This window comes from Pagrus pagrus, assembly GCF_965226575.1.
Source record: "Pagrus pagrus genome assembly, chromosome: 8".
NCBI classification, from domain to species: Eukaryota; Metazoa; Chordata; class Actinopteri; order Spariformes; family Sparidae; genus Pagrus; species Pagrus pagrus.
Genome location: NC_140192.1, coordinates 27,539,399 through 27,555,797, shown reverse-complemented (window position 1 = coordinate 27,555,797; position 16,399 = coordinate 27,539,399). Strand labels below are relative to the sequence as shown.

At 42.5% G+C, this 16,399-nt stretch overlaps 1 protein-coding gene across 1 annotated transcript in view; it reads left to right on the top strand.

Moving 5' to 3' along the window:
- The window catches only part of hmcn2 (hemicentin 2), a 60,599-nt gene extending 44,847 nt beyond the window's left edge, over nucleotides 1–15,752 (top strand). Inside the window, exons 53-81 of the mRNA XM_084359833.1 lie at nucleotides 70–214; nucleotides 303–430; nucleotides 1,405–1,561; nucleotides 1,675–1,796; nucleotides 1,886–2,050; nucleotides 2,188–2,295; nucleotides 2,382–2,516; nucleotides 2,728–2,862; nucleotides 2,976–3,245; nucleotides 3,341–3,531; nucleotides 3,621–3,834; nucleotides 4,543–4,677; nucleotides 4,757–4,947; nucleotides 5,610–5,691; nucleotides 7,667–7,837; nucleotides 8,135–8,287; nucleotides 8,726–8,863; nucleotides 9,136–9,257; nucleotides 9,345–9,585; nucleotides 9,673–9,732; nucleotides 9,826–9,945; nucleotides 10,078–10,212; nucleotides 10,366–10,485; nucleotides 11,569–11,694; nucleotides 12,354–12,482; nucleotides 12,571–12,864; nucleotides 12,965–13,084; nucleotides 13,175–13,301; nucleotides 14,023–15,752. Coding sequence (XP_084215959.1) covers nucleotides 70–214; nucleotides 303–430; nucleotides 1,405–1,561; nucleotides 1,675–1,796; nucleotides 1,886–2,050; nucleotides 2,188–2,295; nucleotides 2,382–2,516; nucleotides 2,728–2,862; nucleotides 2,976–3,245; nucleotides 3,341–3,531; nucleotides 3,621–3,834; nucleotides 4,543–4,677; nucleotides 4,757–4,947; nucleotides 5,610–5,691; nucleotides 7,667–7,837; nucleotides 8,135–8,287; nucleotides 8,726–8,863; nucleotides 9,136–9,257; nucleotides 9,345–9,585; nucleotides 9,673–9,732; nucleotides 9,826–9,945; nucleotides 10,078–10,212; nucleotides 10,366–10,485; nucleotides 11,569–11,694; nucleotides 12,354–12,482; nucleotides 12,571–12,864; nucleotides 12,965–13,084; nucleotides 13,175–13,301; nucleotides 14,023–14,401 — 4,613 coding nt within the window. The 3' untranslated portion in view covers nucleotides 14,402–15,752. The remainder of the gene's footprint in view (nucleotides 1–69; nucleotides 215–302; nucleotides 431–1,404; nucleotides 1,562–1,674; nucleotides 1,797–1,885; nucleotides 2,051–2,187; nucleotides 2,296–2,381; nucleotides 2,517–2,727; nucleotides 2,863–2,975; nucleotides 3,246–3,340; nucleotides 3,532–3,620; nucleotides 3,835–4,542; nucleotides 4,678–4,756; nucleotides 4,948–5,609; nucleotides 5,692–7,666; nucleotides 7,838–8,134; nucleotides 8,288–8,725; nucleotides 8,864–9,135; nucleotides 9,258–9,344; nucleotides 9,586–9,672; nucleotides 9,733–9,825; nucleotides 9,946–10,077; nucleotides 10,213–10,365; nucleotides 10,486–11,568; nucleotides 11,695–12,353; nucleotides 12,483–12,570; nucleotides 12,865–12,964; nucleotides 13,085–13,174; nucleotides 13,302–14,022) is intronic.
- Nucleotides 15,753–16,399: the final 647 nt, after the last annotated feature.

Genomic DNA, 16,399 nt, shown 5'->3' with positions numbered 1-16,399 from the left:
TCGATAAAGAGCTGATTTAAAATACATTTTAAAATGTTTCTACATACAATGTTTCACTTTTTTCTCCAGTGCCACCAGTCATAAAGGAGGGCAGCTCAACGGTGACCGCACACATTGGCCAGGATGCAGTTTTACCTTGTGAGGTAGAAGGCGACGTTTCAGCTACGGTCATGTGGAGAAAAGATGGCTTCCCCATAACTCAAGATAAGAAGAAGTAAACACCTGTCCTTGTTATTATATTTGACTTTAATCAAAAATACACAGACATTCATTCATTCATCTTTTAACTGTGTTTGTTCCAGGTACACTCAGCTATCAGAGGGATCTTTGCATGTGCACGGGGTTCAGTTGAACGATGCTGGTCGTTACTACTGCACTGTGTCGAACCAGGCTGGCTCAGATCACTGGGGAGTCGATCTACGCGTGTTTGGTAAATATAGCACAGAGAAATATTACTTTAGGCTTTTTCTCTTATTTTATGTTGAAAGGGCAGGATGGTTACAGTTTTGATCACACTAAGATCCCTGTGTTGGTTCTGGGTGCCTCATTTATTAAACATGTTCCTAGATTTGTACTTAAACTTAATCTTAAAATAATTTCCAACTGTGTGCTTGTATCAGGTTCATAAAAGATGTAGAGCATAAAAAAGCAGGTTCTAAGAATCCAATTTATAACCTGCACACGTGATCTATTAATCTCATATCAATTTAATAATTTAACTTGCAATTCCCCCTTATGTAATTCAGCCCAAACAAGGGTTTAGTCAGGAGTAACCATGGACCAAAAAAGAAAACGGTTTGGTAAACCAGCCAGGCAACACATATTATTCTGTGGATTAAATAGCGGGTTAACAAATAAAGCCAAATCACACAGCTGAGGAGTGTGTCGCTGCTGCAGTGACCAGAAAGACAGAACTGTTGCTGATAATAAAAAGAGATGGTCAGACAGTTGCTTAAGAATCTAATGTGAAAAGATGAACTGATGCAGTGTGTCCAAAATGAATGACTGTAGGTCTGCTAATTCGTCACACCTTTAATTGATCATTCCTGTTACATTGTTCATAAACCTCATGCAAAGTTCAACACAGGCCTGGACGCATATGCATCCCAAACTGTAGTACTCATACATAACCAGCAGGAGAATCACCTACGTCAAGGCTGGACTGAAGAAAAAAGACCCTTTCCGCGTCAACGAAAACGTTTATAAATGTCTTCTAATACACAGTTTCCTGCTTAAGTCACATGTAAGATCAAGACTGATAGTAGTCTGTTTCATAAATGAGGGCAGAAGTCATGATGATAGTGCAGTTGTAATGCTTAAATACTTGGATATCTTATGTCATTACAAAACACACTGATATCCATGACTGGTCAACATACGTGAATGTGTTCTGTCTCCCATCAGTGGGTCCATCAATCGGCCCGGGTCCATTCAATTTGACAGTAACCACAGGGATCAGAGCTGCACTGAGCTGTGAGACCACAGGTATACCCCCACCCAAAGTATCCTGGAAGAGGAACGGCACTCCACTTGATATCAGCCAGCAGCCCGCTGCATACAGGTAAGCACAAAGCTCAGACTCCATTCAAATACACACACCAGCACTGACTACAAATAGCAAATACAAACAGCCATAAAACTTAAAACTGATGCATTTTCTGCTGTTCTCTCCAGGTTACTGTCCTCTGGGTCTCTTATTCTTTTGTCTCCGTCCATTGAGGATGAAGGTTACTTTGAGTGCACGGCTGTCAATGATGTTGGGGAGGAGCGCAGGGTCATTGAGGTCATCCTGCAAGGTATTGATCTTGAGTTTGTTACAATAAGCCGACAGCAGAGAGTCCTTGGAGATGATTGTATCGATGAATTTGCTTTTTTTCTCTTTCAGTCCCTCCATCTATTGAAGACGATGTCTCGACAGTCACAGCTGTGAAAATGTCTCCTGTGGTGTTGCCTTGTCACGTACAAGGACGTCCTCAGCCCACTGTCACCTGGTCCAAGGGCGGAGCCAAACTGGGCTCCAGAGGAGGAAGTTATCGTGTCCTTCCCACCGGTGAGACAGCTGTAGTGATTTTACGCCTCTTTAGATTATTAAACTTCACGGTCTACTGGGACATGAATTCCACACGGAATGTTTGACATGTTAAATATGATGTTAAAATGTGTGTCTTTGAACTCACTTCTACTCAGGAGTGTTGGAGATAACTGCTGCTGTTCCAAGCCACGCAGGCAGGTACACATGCTCAGCCCGCAACCCAGCTGGAGTGGCTCACAAACACATCTCTCTCACTGTGCAAGGTAGGCTTTCAGTCTGTGTAAATACAATCTGTGGCACGCATATTTAAACATGTATAACAAAGGATTTGTTCTCCCTTGTACTCAAGAGCCCCCAGAGATCAGGCCTATGGCAGAGGAAGTGCAAGTGGTGTTGCATCATGGGACTGTTCTACCCTGTGAGGTTCAGGGCCTCCCCCGACCGTCTATCACCTGGCAAAGAGAGGGAGTTCCCATAGCAACAGGTAAATACTGTACTAGCATGACTTTGAATACTTTAAAAAAACATTGTAACTGTATTGCATATATGTATTCTACAGTATCTGTCATTCATGTGTTTTATGTGTTGTAGAGTGATTGAGCATGTTCTCCTCAACTCCTCACTGGAATGTTCATGGGACACAGTCTGATCTGATTTTCATGCTCATGTGATGAGACTTAATTGATTGATTACAGGTCACAGACTTGCTGTGCTCTCAAATGGAGCTCTGAAGTTTTCTCGTGTCACGCTTGGTGATGCGGGGACCTACCAGTGCCTGGCAAAGAATGATGCTGGTGTAGCTGTGGGCAGGACCAAACTAGTCCTTCAAGGTAATGAAGACTTCGATCTCACAGATGGGAAGAAAATAGTGTCTCGGATGCAAGTTTGCTACTATTTTGTACATTTCTAAACAAATGATCCTTGCTCACCTCATGTTTTCCAGTTCCGCCTGTGCTGAGCGTCCCTCGTGTGGAGTACACTGCAGTGCTCGGCCAGCCAGTCAGCCTGGAGTGTGTGGCTGATGGGCAGCCCCAACCTGAAGTTTCTTGGCATAAAGAGAGGAGGCCCGTGGTTGAAGGTGCTCATATTCGTATCTTTGCCAATGGAACCTTGGCTGTTACTTCCACCCAGCGTAGTGACGCAGGCCTGTACACATGCACTGCCAAGAACCTCGCCGGCAGAGCCAGCCACGACATGAGGCTGGTTATTCAAGGTGAGTTAAGAGGGAAATTTCCTATAATTACAAGACTGAATATGGCAGGTTCATATTAAAAACTTTTATTCATACAAAATGTTTTTGTATTTCAGTCCCGCCCATGATCCCTCCGGCACAGACGGAGCTGTCAGTCATTCAAGGATTTCAGGCGCTGCTGCCCTGTGCTGCTCAGGGTTCACCCGAGCCCAGAGTATCATGGGAGAAGGATGGCGTCACTGTTCCCAGCCTTCCAGGCAAATTCACCGTCCTGCGGTCAGGAGAGCTGATCATCGAGAGAGCTGAGGTACAACCCATCATCTTCACTGCATTACAAACTACGTCTCAGTCTAGTTTTGGTCGTAGATCAGTTCTGACCGCTCTCTCTTCACACAGCCTGGTGATGCTGGTGTGTTCACATGTGTGGCTACCAATGCAGCAGGTTCTGTGAGACAAGACATACGCCTGTCCATCAACATGAGGCCCGCCTTCAAGGAGCTGCCTGGTGATGTAACCCTGAACAAAGGGCAGAGTCTGGCCCTGTCCTGCCACGCTCAGGGAACTCCACAGCCTGTCATCTCCTGGACCGTCAACAACAGTCCTTACACAGGTATTACCTTCCTTTATATGGTGAGCTGCACAGCACTTCTCTTACTTCCAAGGCACTTTGGTGTCATTGTGACAACAAATACATCCTAATGTATGGTTGATTTAAGTCCAGAGTGAAACAGGATAGGCAAGCTGGATATAACATTGTAGTTTAATTTGAACTTTGAAAGGTTGGTGTAGTTATCATGGGACCTATCAGAAGGAGAGAAACAAAGGCCATAGTATTCTCTCTTATAAGGCTCATTTATGCTCAAGAAATATCTGTACTCTGAAAGCTTACTGATGTGGATGAAAAGAAGCAGTATCACTGGAAATCATGGGTGAAGTGAAGCCAACAGTTTACGCGATACAATCATAGGACACGGCAAAGAACTTTGTACAATGGCGGACATCCAAAAGTACTGGAAAAGATGTTAGTTGCGATGTATTTAATGGCCTCACAGACCAACGCAGTCTACAATGCTGCCTCCACTTTGGCCTCTTCCTTAACAGGCATTTTGAGACAACAAATCAATTATTGCAGAAGTAATTGACAGATTAATTGACAATGAATATAATCGTTCCTTGAAGCCCTAAAGTATCTAAAGAAACTGTTGATTTTTTTTTTTTTTGCATATCTTGTTAAATGGGTGCCATATGACCAAGGATTTTGATCTAAAAAGGATTAAAGAGCATTTTTTATTAAATCTCAACTTTAAAAATGTTCCAGGTGCCACTGTAGATGAGGCGGGCAGGAGCTCCGTGATCATTGAGAACGTGACGATGAGCGACGCTGGGACCTATGTGTGCATAGCAGAGAACAGCGTGGGCTCCATCCGAGCGCTCTCATTCGTCCGTATCAGAGGTGAGCTGTTTGTCAAAGCTTAGTCAGAGCCATTCATGCTACTTTGATGATCTCATAAATATGTGCTGTGTGTCTCCAGAGCCTCCGGTGTTGAAGGGTGAAGCCCACATGTCTCAGACAGTCACTCAGGGGGGCTCTGCTGTGCTCGACTGTCCGGTCCATGGAGACCCCAGCCCCGTCCTCCGCTGGCTCCGGGATGGAAATCCACTGCTCCGCTCCCTCCGAATGCAAGCGCTTCACAACGGGTCCTTGGTCATTTACAGCATCACTGTAAATATGTTTTGTTTTTTATTTCATACATTTTGGAGCAGTGATCCTCACTTTCTAGATAAGTCCCATAACCCCCTTTGAGCAAACGCCTCTCATCAATAAATGTCTAATGTCTTGGACAACAACGGAGCAGTATTCATCCTGTCCAGGCTTCATCTGCAGTCCCCTTGGGTGGAGGAACAGTGTGTGACTGTCCTACAGCGTCCTGCTCTCACCTAAATCAGATTCACTTCAGTCAGAAAGGCTAACAGCATTAGCAACAGAGGGAGGAGATGAACGGATTGCTGGATGTTCCCAGACTCTGCCCCTCTCTCCTCAGCCTGTAACCTTGTTAGATCTCTAACTGCTGCTGTAATTGCACAGCCTGCAGTTGAGACTTTCTCACAGACAGATGACTGTCCTTCTCACAGAGCACTCTAATGGGAAATTTCCTCTCTCCGGCCCAATAATATCTGTTATGACAACGAATTCAATGGAATAGTCTCAACCATCCAGTAGATATAGATTATTTTTTGCTATAATGTCAGATTTCTTTTACTGTTAAACTATACGTGATCTAAGGCTCAGTTCTGTCCAGGAGGTTTGTGGCCATATCAGAGGAAAAGTGTTCATCAGAGTGCCAATTAAGTCAAACTCTCCTCCTCTCCCTGTTTGATGTGCAGGCGGCAGATGAAGGGGAGTATCAGTGTGTGGCTGAGAGTGAAGCTGGAACAGCTGAGAGGACCATCACTCTCAGGGTTCAAGGTGAGTTCTGTGCTTAGAATTACACACAATGTAACAGGACACCACACGTCAGAAATAACGCAGGTATCTCAGAGTTTGGCTTCAACTTCTAAGAAGTAGTTTCATCTCAGCTCCACTTTTTTTTGCGCATTTCTTCTCGTTCTTTTCTCTGTCAAATCTTGGTTTCATATGTCAGAAGCCTGGAACGGCCGGAGATGCAGTCATTTTTTGAATGCTGTTATCTTGCAACTGTTTGTTGTTGTAACATTCTGCAAAAAATAATAAGGAGAAAGACCTTTTTGTTTTCTCGTGCCAACAGGTTTAATTATCTAGTTATTAAAGTTTGTTTTATTGAAACGACGTGATTTTAAACCCGTTATTAGAAGAAAATTATCTTTGTTATCCTGAGATGATGTAATAAATAACTAGAAATTCACAGTAAAATTATTTTTTAGCAGCTTTAAAGAAACAACTGCACCTACGGCCGTTCCAGGCTTCTGTACGTACAGTGCCTATAAAGAGTATTCACCCCCTTAATTGTTTTCCCCTTTTATTGCTTTTATAAATGGAATCAGTCAATATACAAAAAATTCAGATTTCTACAAAGTAATGTCCATTAATTCAAAATATATAATATAAAATAAGTGATTGCATTAGTATTCACCCCCTTTAAATTGACTGACCTAATTCAACAGAGGTACAGCCAATTGGTAGTCTCACAATTATTGAAATGGAGATCACCTGAGTGCAGTGAATGTGTCTCAAGTGATTGTAGTATAAAGACACCTGTGTCTGAAGGTCCAGTCACTGGTTAATCAGTATTCCTGGCAACAATTACACCATGAAGACAAAAGAATACTCCCAGCATCTCCGTGAAAAAGTTGTTGAAAAGTATAAGTCAGGGGATGCGTACAAAAACATTTCCAAGTCACTGAACATCCCCGAGGAGTTTAGTTAAATCCATTATTAAGAAATGGAAGGAATATGGCACATGTGTAAATCTGCCTAGAGCAGGCCTTCCTCACAAACTGAGTGACCATGGGAGAAGGAGACTAGTGAGGGAGGCCACCAAGTCAAAGCTTTATGGGAGAGTGGCAAAGAGAAAGCCACTGTTGAAGAAAGCTCATTAAATCTCCACTAGAGTTCACCCAAAGGCATGTGGGAGACTCCAAGGTCAACTGGAAGAAGGTTCTTTGTTCTGATGAGACCAAAATGGAGCTTTTTGACCATCAGACTAAACGCTATGTTTGGTGGACACCAAACACTGCACATCACCACAAACACACCATCCCCAGCATGAAACATGGTGGCGGCAGCATCATGCTGTGGGGATCCTTCTGCAGCAAAATATAGGGAAATCCTGGAGGACAACCTGATTCAGTCTGCAAGAGAACTAGGACTTGGGAGAAGATTTATTTTCCAGCAAGACAATGAGCCGAAGCACACAGCGAAAGCTACACAGAAATAGTTTAAAGACAACAAGGTGAATGTTCTGGAGTGGTCGAGTCAAAGCCCAGACCTCAATCCAATAGAGAATTTGTGGCTGGATTTGAAAAGGGCCCGATCCCTGTGCAACCTGAGCAGTTTTGCAAAGAAGAATGGCATAAAATTGCAGCATCCAGATGTGCAAGCCCGATTGAGACCCATCCGAACAGACTCAGTGCTGTGATTGAGGCCAGAGGTGCATCTACTAAATACTGACTTGAAAGGGGGTGAATACTTAAGCAGTTACTTATTTTACATTATATATTTTTAATTAATTGACATCACTTTGTAGAAATCTCTTGTTACTTTGACATTAAAGAGGTTTTGTTTGTATTTTCTTTGGTTAATGTTTTGTATATTGACCATGATTCCATTTATAAAAACAATAAAAGAGGAAAACAATTAAGGGGGTGAATACTTGTTTCAGGGACTGTATGTCATGATGTATGTTCCTTGTTCATTTCTGCAAAGAGGCTAGACACAAAACTCCAATGTCTCCTCTCTCTAACAGTCAATGGAGGCTACTCTAACTGGGAGGAATGGGCTCCGTGCAGCAGCACCTGTGGACAAGGCTTTCAAGAACGAATCAGATTATGCAACAACCCAAAACCAGCCAATGGCGGCCGATCATGCAGCGGCTCCAGTATCGACTCCAGGAAATGTCAAGCTGGCCTCTGCCCGGGTACGAATTCATTTCTGATTTCTATGGTCATTGCTCCAGTGTTTCAGAACATAATAGTTCTTATTACAGACATAATCTGATATCCTGGTCAAGTTCATAATTTATGCATTGTCGTACTAAATGCATGAATGAACAGAGTATGAAGGCTACCTCACAGACAGCGTATAAACACCAAAAGGACATTGTTGTATGTAAGCTAAAGGTATCAGTACAGTTTTTGTAAAGACATAAATAAGTGATAGTTATCATTCACATGCTTGTAAACTCATTACTTGTCTGTCCGTTTGCTGATGACAGGAGAGACTCCTCGTAAGACCAGAGGCAGTCTGATCGGCATGGTGAACGAGAGGGAGTTTGGTGTGTCCTTCCTGGAGGCCAACATTACAGACAGTGAGGATGAGGGGAGCAGCACTCTGCAGGCACGCCTGGACAACATCCCTCCCAGCGTGGGTGAGTGACGGAAAATTACTATTGATGCTTACGTGTAAATTAATTTAATAGATACTTTAAGACTTTACTCAAGTACTATTTGTATGGATGACTTTCACGTTTACCAAAGTAATATGCTAACATGATCTCTTGACTTTACTCAATTATGCTTTTGGATACTTTTTACAACACTGACAGGAACACGTAGGCATGTACGCATTCATGCATTCAACAACCTCTCAAGTGTAGCAGACTATTGTGTTTCTTTCTACAAAGATCATGTTCATGTTACATGAATCTGTAGAAGTTGTCTTTGTTATAAACCACTCCCACTGTGACACCGCCTTTTAATTATTGAAATGAACCAACCTCCCCACAAAATCTTGTGCCAAGTCTGTGAATTAATTTGGATATTATGCTCAAATAATAACAGGCCAACATATTTCTGTTTCCTTGTAGGTCCCTTGCTGCGGGTGCTGGTGTCTGTTTTTGCTCCCATCTACTGGACCACTGTACTGCAGAGCGGAGAAGCCAGAAATGGCTACTCCCTCACTCAGGGCCAGTTCAGACAGGAGTCTCAGCTGGAGTTTGAGACTGGTAAGTTTTGCCCATGATCAGTTTTTTTGTGTGTTAGCCAATGAAGATGTCAAACCTTTACACCTATTACACATGTAGTCATAACATTTTTATTTGTGAGCAGTGATTCTTTTATTTTATAGTTTACTAAACGACCAGCAGATGGCACTGCTCACTGCTGCTGACATTCATGAGTTTACACCTGAAGACTATTACCTCTAAACAGTTGCAGCATGCTCTCTTGTGCTTGTAAATCAGTCCTGACTTTACAGTTTTTTAATCTCTTTAAACAGGGGAGCTTCTTCGTTTGACCCACATTGCCAGAGGTGTGGATTCTGAGGGAGTCTTACTAATCGACATTGTCATTAACGGATTTGTGCCTCCCTCATTATCGTCATCACATCTTAGCCTACAGGTATTAAAAAGACCCCAAACACGTCTCACTAGATAATTTGTCTTCATGCTTCAGTTTGTCTGACTGGATGTCTTGCGTGTCCCGCAGGAGTTCGATGAGTCATACGTGCAGACGGGCCAAGGGCAGCTGTACTCGTGGTCATCACAGACCCACCAGAGAGGAGGAAACCCCATGGTGCTGCGCTGCAATCACACCATTATTTATGAGGGCCAGGAGGAGCGCCAGGGCCCTGTGCTCCAGCTGCTCAAGGTCTCCGGGATGAACAGCGTGTACAACATGTTTACTCTCACTTTGGACTTCCACATCACCAGCAGCCTTCTCATACCAGGTCTGAGGGAAAAAAAATGTAAAAACAAAGATTTAAAACTTGCGTCACATGAAATATTGGATGTGAGTGTTTGTTTTCTGTTTGCAGATGGTTATGAAGACACATGCCCTAAAGGTTTCATTCTTGACACAGCCTCCTACTGTGCTGGTATGCTACTGCTTTCCTTTTTTATGCTTCATTTGTCTTCGAACATTTGTCACTTCACCAGTTTGGTTCTCATGATTAATTGTGTCTCATTAGATGAAGATGAGTGTGCGCTCCAGTCTCCCTGCTCTCACTCATGTAACAACATCATGGGAGGCTTTTCATGTGCCTGTCCCTCCGGCTTCACCATCTCTACAGAGACCAACACATGCCAAGGTGATGTCTGCTGGAGTTTTTGTGAATAATTACCAAATATACGATGACAATGTCCTTGTTAAGGAAAAGCACTCATTTTCATCTAACTCTCTGCCTCAGCCTTACAAGCATGATTGTCTTCATCCCATCCAGATATCGATGAATGTTCCCAGGGCTCGCACATGTGTCACTACAACCAGCAGTGTGTCAACACAGTGGGCACATATCGCTGCCAGGCCAAGTGTGGACCAGGATTTAAGCCCAGCATCACAGGAACCAGCTGTGAAGGCAAGTCACTGTTAATCACTGTTCAAGTGTCGGTACAACATTTCATCTGGGGGCAGAACAACTAAACCTGGAGTTGTTGCTGCATAAACAATAAAGAAATATTTCATTCTCACCACACAGTATCTTACTGGATGTGTCACTTGTGTGTTCCAGATGTGGATGAGTGCCAAGAGTCTGCTCTTTCCCCATGTCAGCATCAGTGTCTCAACACTCTGGGATCCTTCCGCTGTATCTGCCACCCTGGATACCAGCTGTCAGGACATCGCTGCATCGGTCAGTCAGATAACTTGGTGAAACTTCACGGGTTATTAAAAGTTCAGCCCTGTCCACACATACGCAGGGGGTTTTCAAAACAAAGCTTTTTCTATGCGCTTTGGCCTTTCATACAAATGTAAACAGCGTTTTAGGCCACTAAAAACAGACCTTGTGGAAAATGCCCAGTGTTAGTGAATGGTCATGTTATGTGTGTTTTCAGGTGTATTAGTATGGACAGAGATTACTTCGGATGCTAAGATGGTCATCTGGGTGCTGACAGAGATACACTTTTGTTTTAAACCCTGTTTTAAAAATATGTCCATGTGGACTAGGCCTTAGACAGTAATGTAAGTTAAAGGTCCAGTGTGAAGGACTTGGTTGGATTTAGGAACAGAAATTCAGTGTAATATTGCCAGAAATAGCTTTCGTTAGTGTATAGTCACCTTAGAATGAGTCTTTTATATCTACAGAGGGAAGAGGGTCCCTTTCATGACACATAGCACCACATTGTTCCTACCATAGCTCACTGGCTCTAGAGAGGGCCTTAAAGGATAAGTTCACCAAAAAATCATTATCTACTTAACCCCATGCAAATGAAAAGTCAGGTGAAGTTTCGTAGTCCACAAACATTTCTTGAGCTTCACAGCAAAACAGTGATGTAGCATTCTTCTAAACAACTGAAGTAGCTGGGGACTCTGAAATGTAAAGAAAAAACACAGCTCATAGGGCGTAATCAAAGTCTCCGGAAGCCCAAGATCCCAAATTGCACCCTCTTTTGGGCTGAAAACTTCACTGTAGGTGCTAAGCTAAAGGCATTTGTGCACACCCCATCTGTGGTGGGTGCACGAGGGTGAATATATCGAGGGTCAAGGGTGTATATATCATCTTTTGATGAACGTGTCCTTAAGTTGTCCTTGTGATTTTAACAGCCACTGTAAGGGAGGGTGTTAATCACTGCTAGATGCAACTAAATCCTACATACACACAGGACCTTTCAATACATGTAACTTTAAAATAAAGGCATTTTAACTGTGATTGTAATAACTGTTGGCATAACTAACAATCCATAACAGCTCTATTGTAACTGGTGCACTTTTACAGACATCAACGAGTGCATGAGAAATGTTTGCCCGGCTCACAAGGAGTGCCGTAACACAGAGGGAGGATACCAGTGTTTCGACAGCTGCCCAGCTGGCATGACCAAAGCAGAGAATGGAGCCTGTGTGGGTGAGTGGCTACTGTATCATACCTCATTTATTCATCCACATGCTTTATTTAGAGGGTGCTACATGTAGCATTGGACTGTACATAAATGAGACACAGCATCAACTCATTAATGCCTGAAAGGCTCGTAGATCCAAGATAACACCTGTGAAGACACTGAATCATTCATCCATGGATGTTGAACATGTGACAGTAAAATAACCAGATCTTGTCTGCATTCCTATAATCTGTGGAAGCCGACAGAATTGTTGTGATAACACTGGCAGCTTCTACAGACACCTTTACTGTATGATACGTTACATAACACCAGATCAGATTTCACAGGATTGTTTTAAGCCACAAAACAGCAAGAGGTCGCTGCTTATTCCTCACAAAAAGAAAGTGAAAGCTTTCTGAAAAGTCTATTAACTGTCCATCAGAGGAAACCTTTGACCGAAGATCCTTATAACAGCAAATAGCAAAGTTTACGGTTATGTTGTCTGCATTTTAACGCCACCAACATGAGATGGAGGCTACTACTTATCAAAGTCATGATCTCAGTTTTTGCTGCATTTTAGTATTTACATGATGAATTTAAAATGAATGTTGATCGGAGAATTCCAGGAAAAGCAAATATAATGCTGTGTTTTGTGGCTGATGTATTGTTGCTAACTGTTTTTCAGATATTGACGAGTGCCAGGATGGAAGTCACATGTGTCGCTACACTCAGATCTGTCAGAACACAGTCGGAGGTTACGGCTGCGTGTGTCCCAGAGGTTATAGAACTCAGGGAGTCGGCCTCCCGTGTCTGGGTATGACACCTACTCTGTCTGTTTTATGATACAACCCACCAATGATACTGACATGTGAGAACTGACTGAGCCTTGCTCTTCCTTCCAGACATTGATGAGTGCCTGCAGACACCAAACCCTTGTGCCTACCAGTGTCGCAATGTTCCCGGCAGCTTCAGGTGCCAGTGCCCTCCTGGGACTGTGCTGCTGGGAGACGGGCGCTCCTGTGCCGGCCTGGAGAGAGGGCAGACCTTCAGCAACGGCACCCGAGTCAGGGCAAGGCTTCGTCCACAGCTGGTGTCATCCCTCGGCAGGCCAATCCTGTCCCGTTCTCAAGGAGTGTCTCGCATAACCAGACAGAGCTGTCCTACAGGCTACACCAACAGAGACGGCACATGTGTCGGTGAGTGAGCATCAATTACACACTTTAAAAAGTGTGTCAACATCAGACTGTCTCGTCACTTGAGTTTCCCACTTACCTCTTCCTGTTATTCTCTGTACAGATGTAGACGAGTGTCTGCTCAGGAAGCCGTGTCAACACGAGTGCAGAAACACCGTTGGCAGTTTTCAGTGCCTGTGTCCTCCTGGTTACAAACTTTTACCCAACGGCAGGAGCTGTAAAGGTAAAGAGCTTCACTCAACCTTAACATGACCGTCTCCCTCCCTTTGAATTATTACAGCTAAGCTCCTATCACACTTTTCTCTCCCTCTAGACATCGATGAATGTGTAGAGCAAGGAATCCAATGTGGACATAATCAGATGTGTTTCAACACCCGAGGGGGACACCAGTGCCTGGATACACCCTGCCCTGCATCCTATCAGAGTGGAAGAAGCCCCGGGTAAATATCATGACTAAAAAGTATTGTGCAGTGTTTAATAGTAATCAGAATGGGCTTTCAGTTTCAGTCATAGAGGTAAAAGGGGTATCGGCAACTCTTTTTTTCCCCTCTCAACCTTTCATGCAAAAATGACACAGATCCTTTATTGATCTGTTTGTGATGAGGGATTTAAAGAGGCCCTGAGCGGAGAGTGAAAATGTCTTTTCCGATGATCCATTTTCTAAGTCTGATCAAACCTCTCCTGTGTTTCTGACCTGAGACCTGGTGAAAAAAGGTTTGGGATAATCAGGATAATCCTAAATTTAGATCGAAAAATGAATGTTTCAGATTTAAAATGTATTATCCCACAATCAGAGATGGACACAAAAACATAAAAAATGACTACAAATGTTACAAATAACGAATTCTTGTTGATCAAATACTGTATATCAAAATAAATAGAAAATACTGGTATAAGAAAATGTATTTAATTAGAAATACAAAAAGACACCATATACAAACTGATATCATTACATTTTGGCCATTTATTAGCCTCAATACAGGTTGGATTTGTTGGGCAAGTTAATGGCATTTAATGGAAAAATGTCCACATGTTGTGTATATAATTCATTATTAGCCAATAGTCGATTTTCATGGCAGCCAACTATCAATTAAATAAATTGATTAAAAGTTGCATCCCCTGTATCAGTGACACGTTCCTCTTTCCTGTCGACCTTTACAGGACCTGCTACAGACCCTGCTCTCGAGACTGCGCCACAGGAGGTTCTCCTCTGCTCCTGCAGTACAAGCTGCTCACTCTCCCCTCTGGCATTCCAGCCAATCACAACGTGGTACGACTGTCTGCTTTCTCAGAGTCAGGCATCCTGCAAGAGCGTACGTCTTTCACCATACTGGAGCAAGAGTCAGAGACGGGTGTGATGGGCCGGGTGTTTGGCATCAGAGACGAGTCAGGCAGGGGGATCATATTCACCCTGCGGCCTCTGGACAGACCCGGTCTAGTGCGCCTTAAGGTGCAGGCCACCACCATCTCACTGCAGGGCCGCATCACATACCAGAGCATCTTCATCATCTATATCTCTGTTTCAACGTACCCCTACTGAGCCTCCGCTGCTTTACTAATGACTCTGACTCCCAGTGGCCTCTTGATGCCTCTTAAACTAAAACCTTGTGCCTCGGACACATTAGGCCATGCAAAGACACTAATATACAAGATAAGGTGCACATGGTTAGTAAGTGGATCTGAAGATATATAACCCCAGCTGTGACTGAAATGTCATGTTGGAGGAAGTCCTGTGAGAGAAAAGACCTTTTTGTTTATCTAAAATGTTCACTAAGCTCTGTTGAATTATTATAAACAGAAGCGACTCTATAGAAGACGTTTGGACTGACAAACATGCTGGAAGTCAAAGCATTTTGTTCATTTATTCTCCACATGCCCTATGAGTGCCTCTTTCTTATCAATATCTAAAAATGCCGAATGTAAAAAAGTCATTTCAACCGAGCACTGAAGTTATTTAGTGTCCATCAGGAATGTTTGATGTTTCATATCTATCATTTTTTATGTTTGTTTAAAATGTTATCTAATTATTGGACAGATTTATTGTCGTATGTTTGCAGCCTGCACTTGGACATACAAGTCTTTCAACAGTTATGAAATTGTTCAATGTTTTCCCCTATTATTTTAATTTATTTAAGTCATTTGAACACATCACTGGTTCAAAAAATGAATTAATAAGGATCTACTCGCGTTGTAATTGAAAACCTTTTAATGGCACATCGTAGCCATGTAGCTAGCAACAGTGTTTCACCTATCGTATGCGTTTTTGTACTCTTTTATAACATTTTTTATCATGTGAGAACGTTTAAAGGTGCTATTCTGAATGTATTCGAGTGTTTTGTGTTGATACCGTTGACTTCACTGTTGGTGTTCCAAGGAAAACAGGCAGGTCGTAAAGGCACAGTTCCCTAAAAAAAGAAAATTCATTGTCTACCCACCCAGGTACCAGTGGAAATTCAGGTTTTGTTTTGTAGTCCACAAACATTTCTGGAGTTATCTTAAACAACTGGGAGATAGGGACTTTTTTGTGTATAAAAACAAAACAAAATGGCTCCATACAACTTAACCGATGTGACGTTATCTCCACCCATTATAAGCCAGAATCTTCAATGTACTGTACCTGCTAAGCTAAAAGCTTGCGCACAAGCTCAACCGCACCTCGAGGGTGTAAATAACTTTATTTTGAGATTTGTGTAACGTTTAGTTTTTTGGAAGTTGTTTCAACATTTGTTCACTAATTAAATGTGTGTCATCAATGTACACATCTTAAAAGTTATCTGAACACCATAAAATTGCAGTAAAAGTTTTCTCAACACTTTCAGGTTAAACAAATATTCCCCTGTTGCCGTAAATGAGTGTCAGATATTTGTAGAAATAAAATGGACAACACTTTTGTTATTGTCTGTGTTATTACCATCACCAGTCAGTCTCTATCCTGTTGTACAGTCCAGACCTTACACAGTTTTTCAGCTGACAGACTAAACTGATGCAAACATTGACTGCCCACAACATAAATAAATGACATATTAACCTTGGCTTACTTTGACCAAAACCTTCAGCAAACCTCATATAATCTTTCCTGTGACTCATGTCTTGTTATACATCCTGTTTACTGTCACATATACAGCAGGTCATCTATATTATTTACGGAAAATGCAGTCAAGTGGTTGTTGGTGTTCTCCCTCTGACATGTAAGAAAATATGTTTTATGTTGAACACAGTTTTGTTTGCTCGGTCAAAAGTGCCTACTATGTTCCTTTATGTCATTGTATTCAATGACAGAGTATTCTAATTATTAACATATAATAATAACATATTATTAACACATTCATAAACCAGCGTTTCTCGTCCACTTGAGTCCAGTTCACAGTCCGGTTTATCTCCTGGCTCATATACCGATACACTGTCTAATAATAGCTGGATCAAAACTAATTGAGTGAGGCGCAATGACCAGACGTGTGTTTTCAAACAAGGTTGATAAATTAGATTATGATTGGCTGAGGTTTGAGATGTGACTTCTGGTAAGAATGAGTCAGAGGTC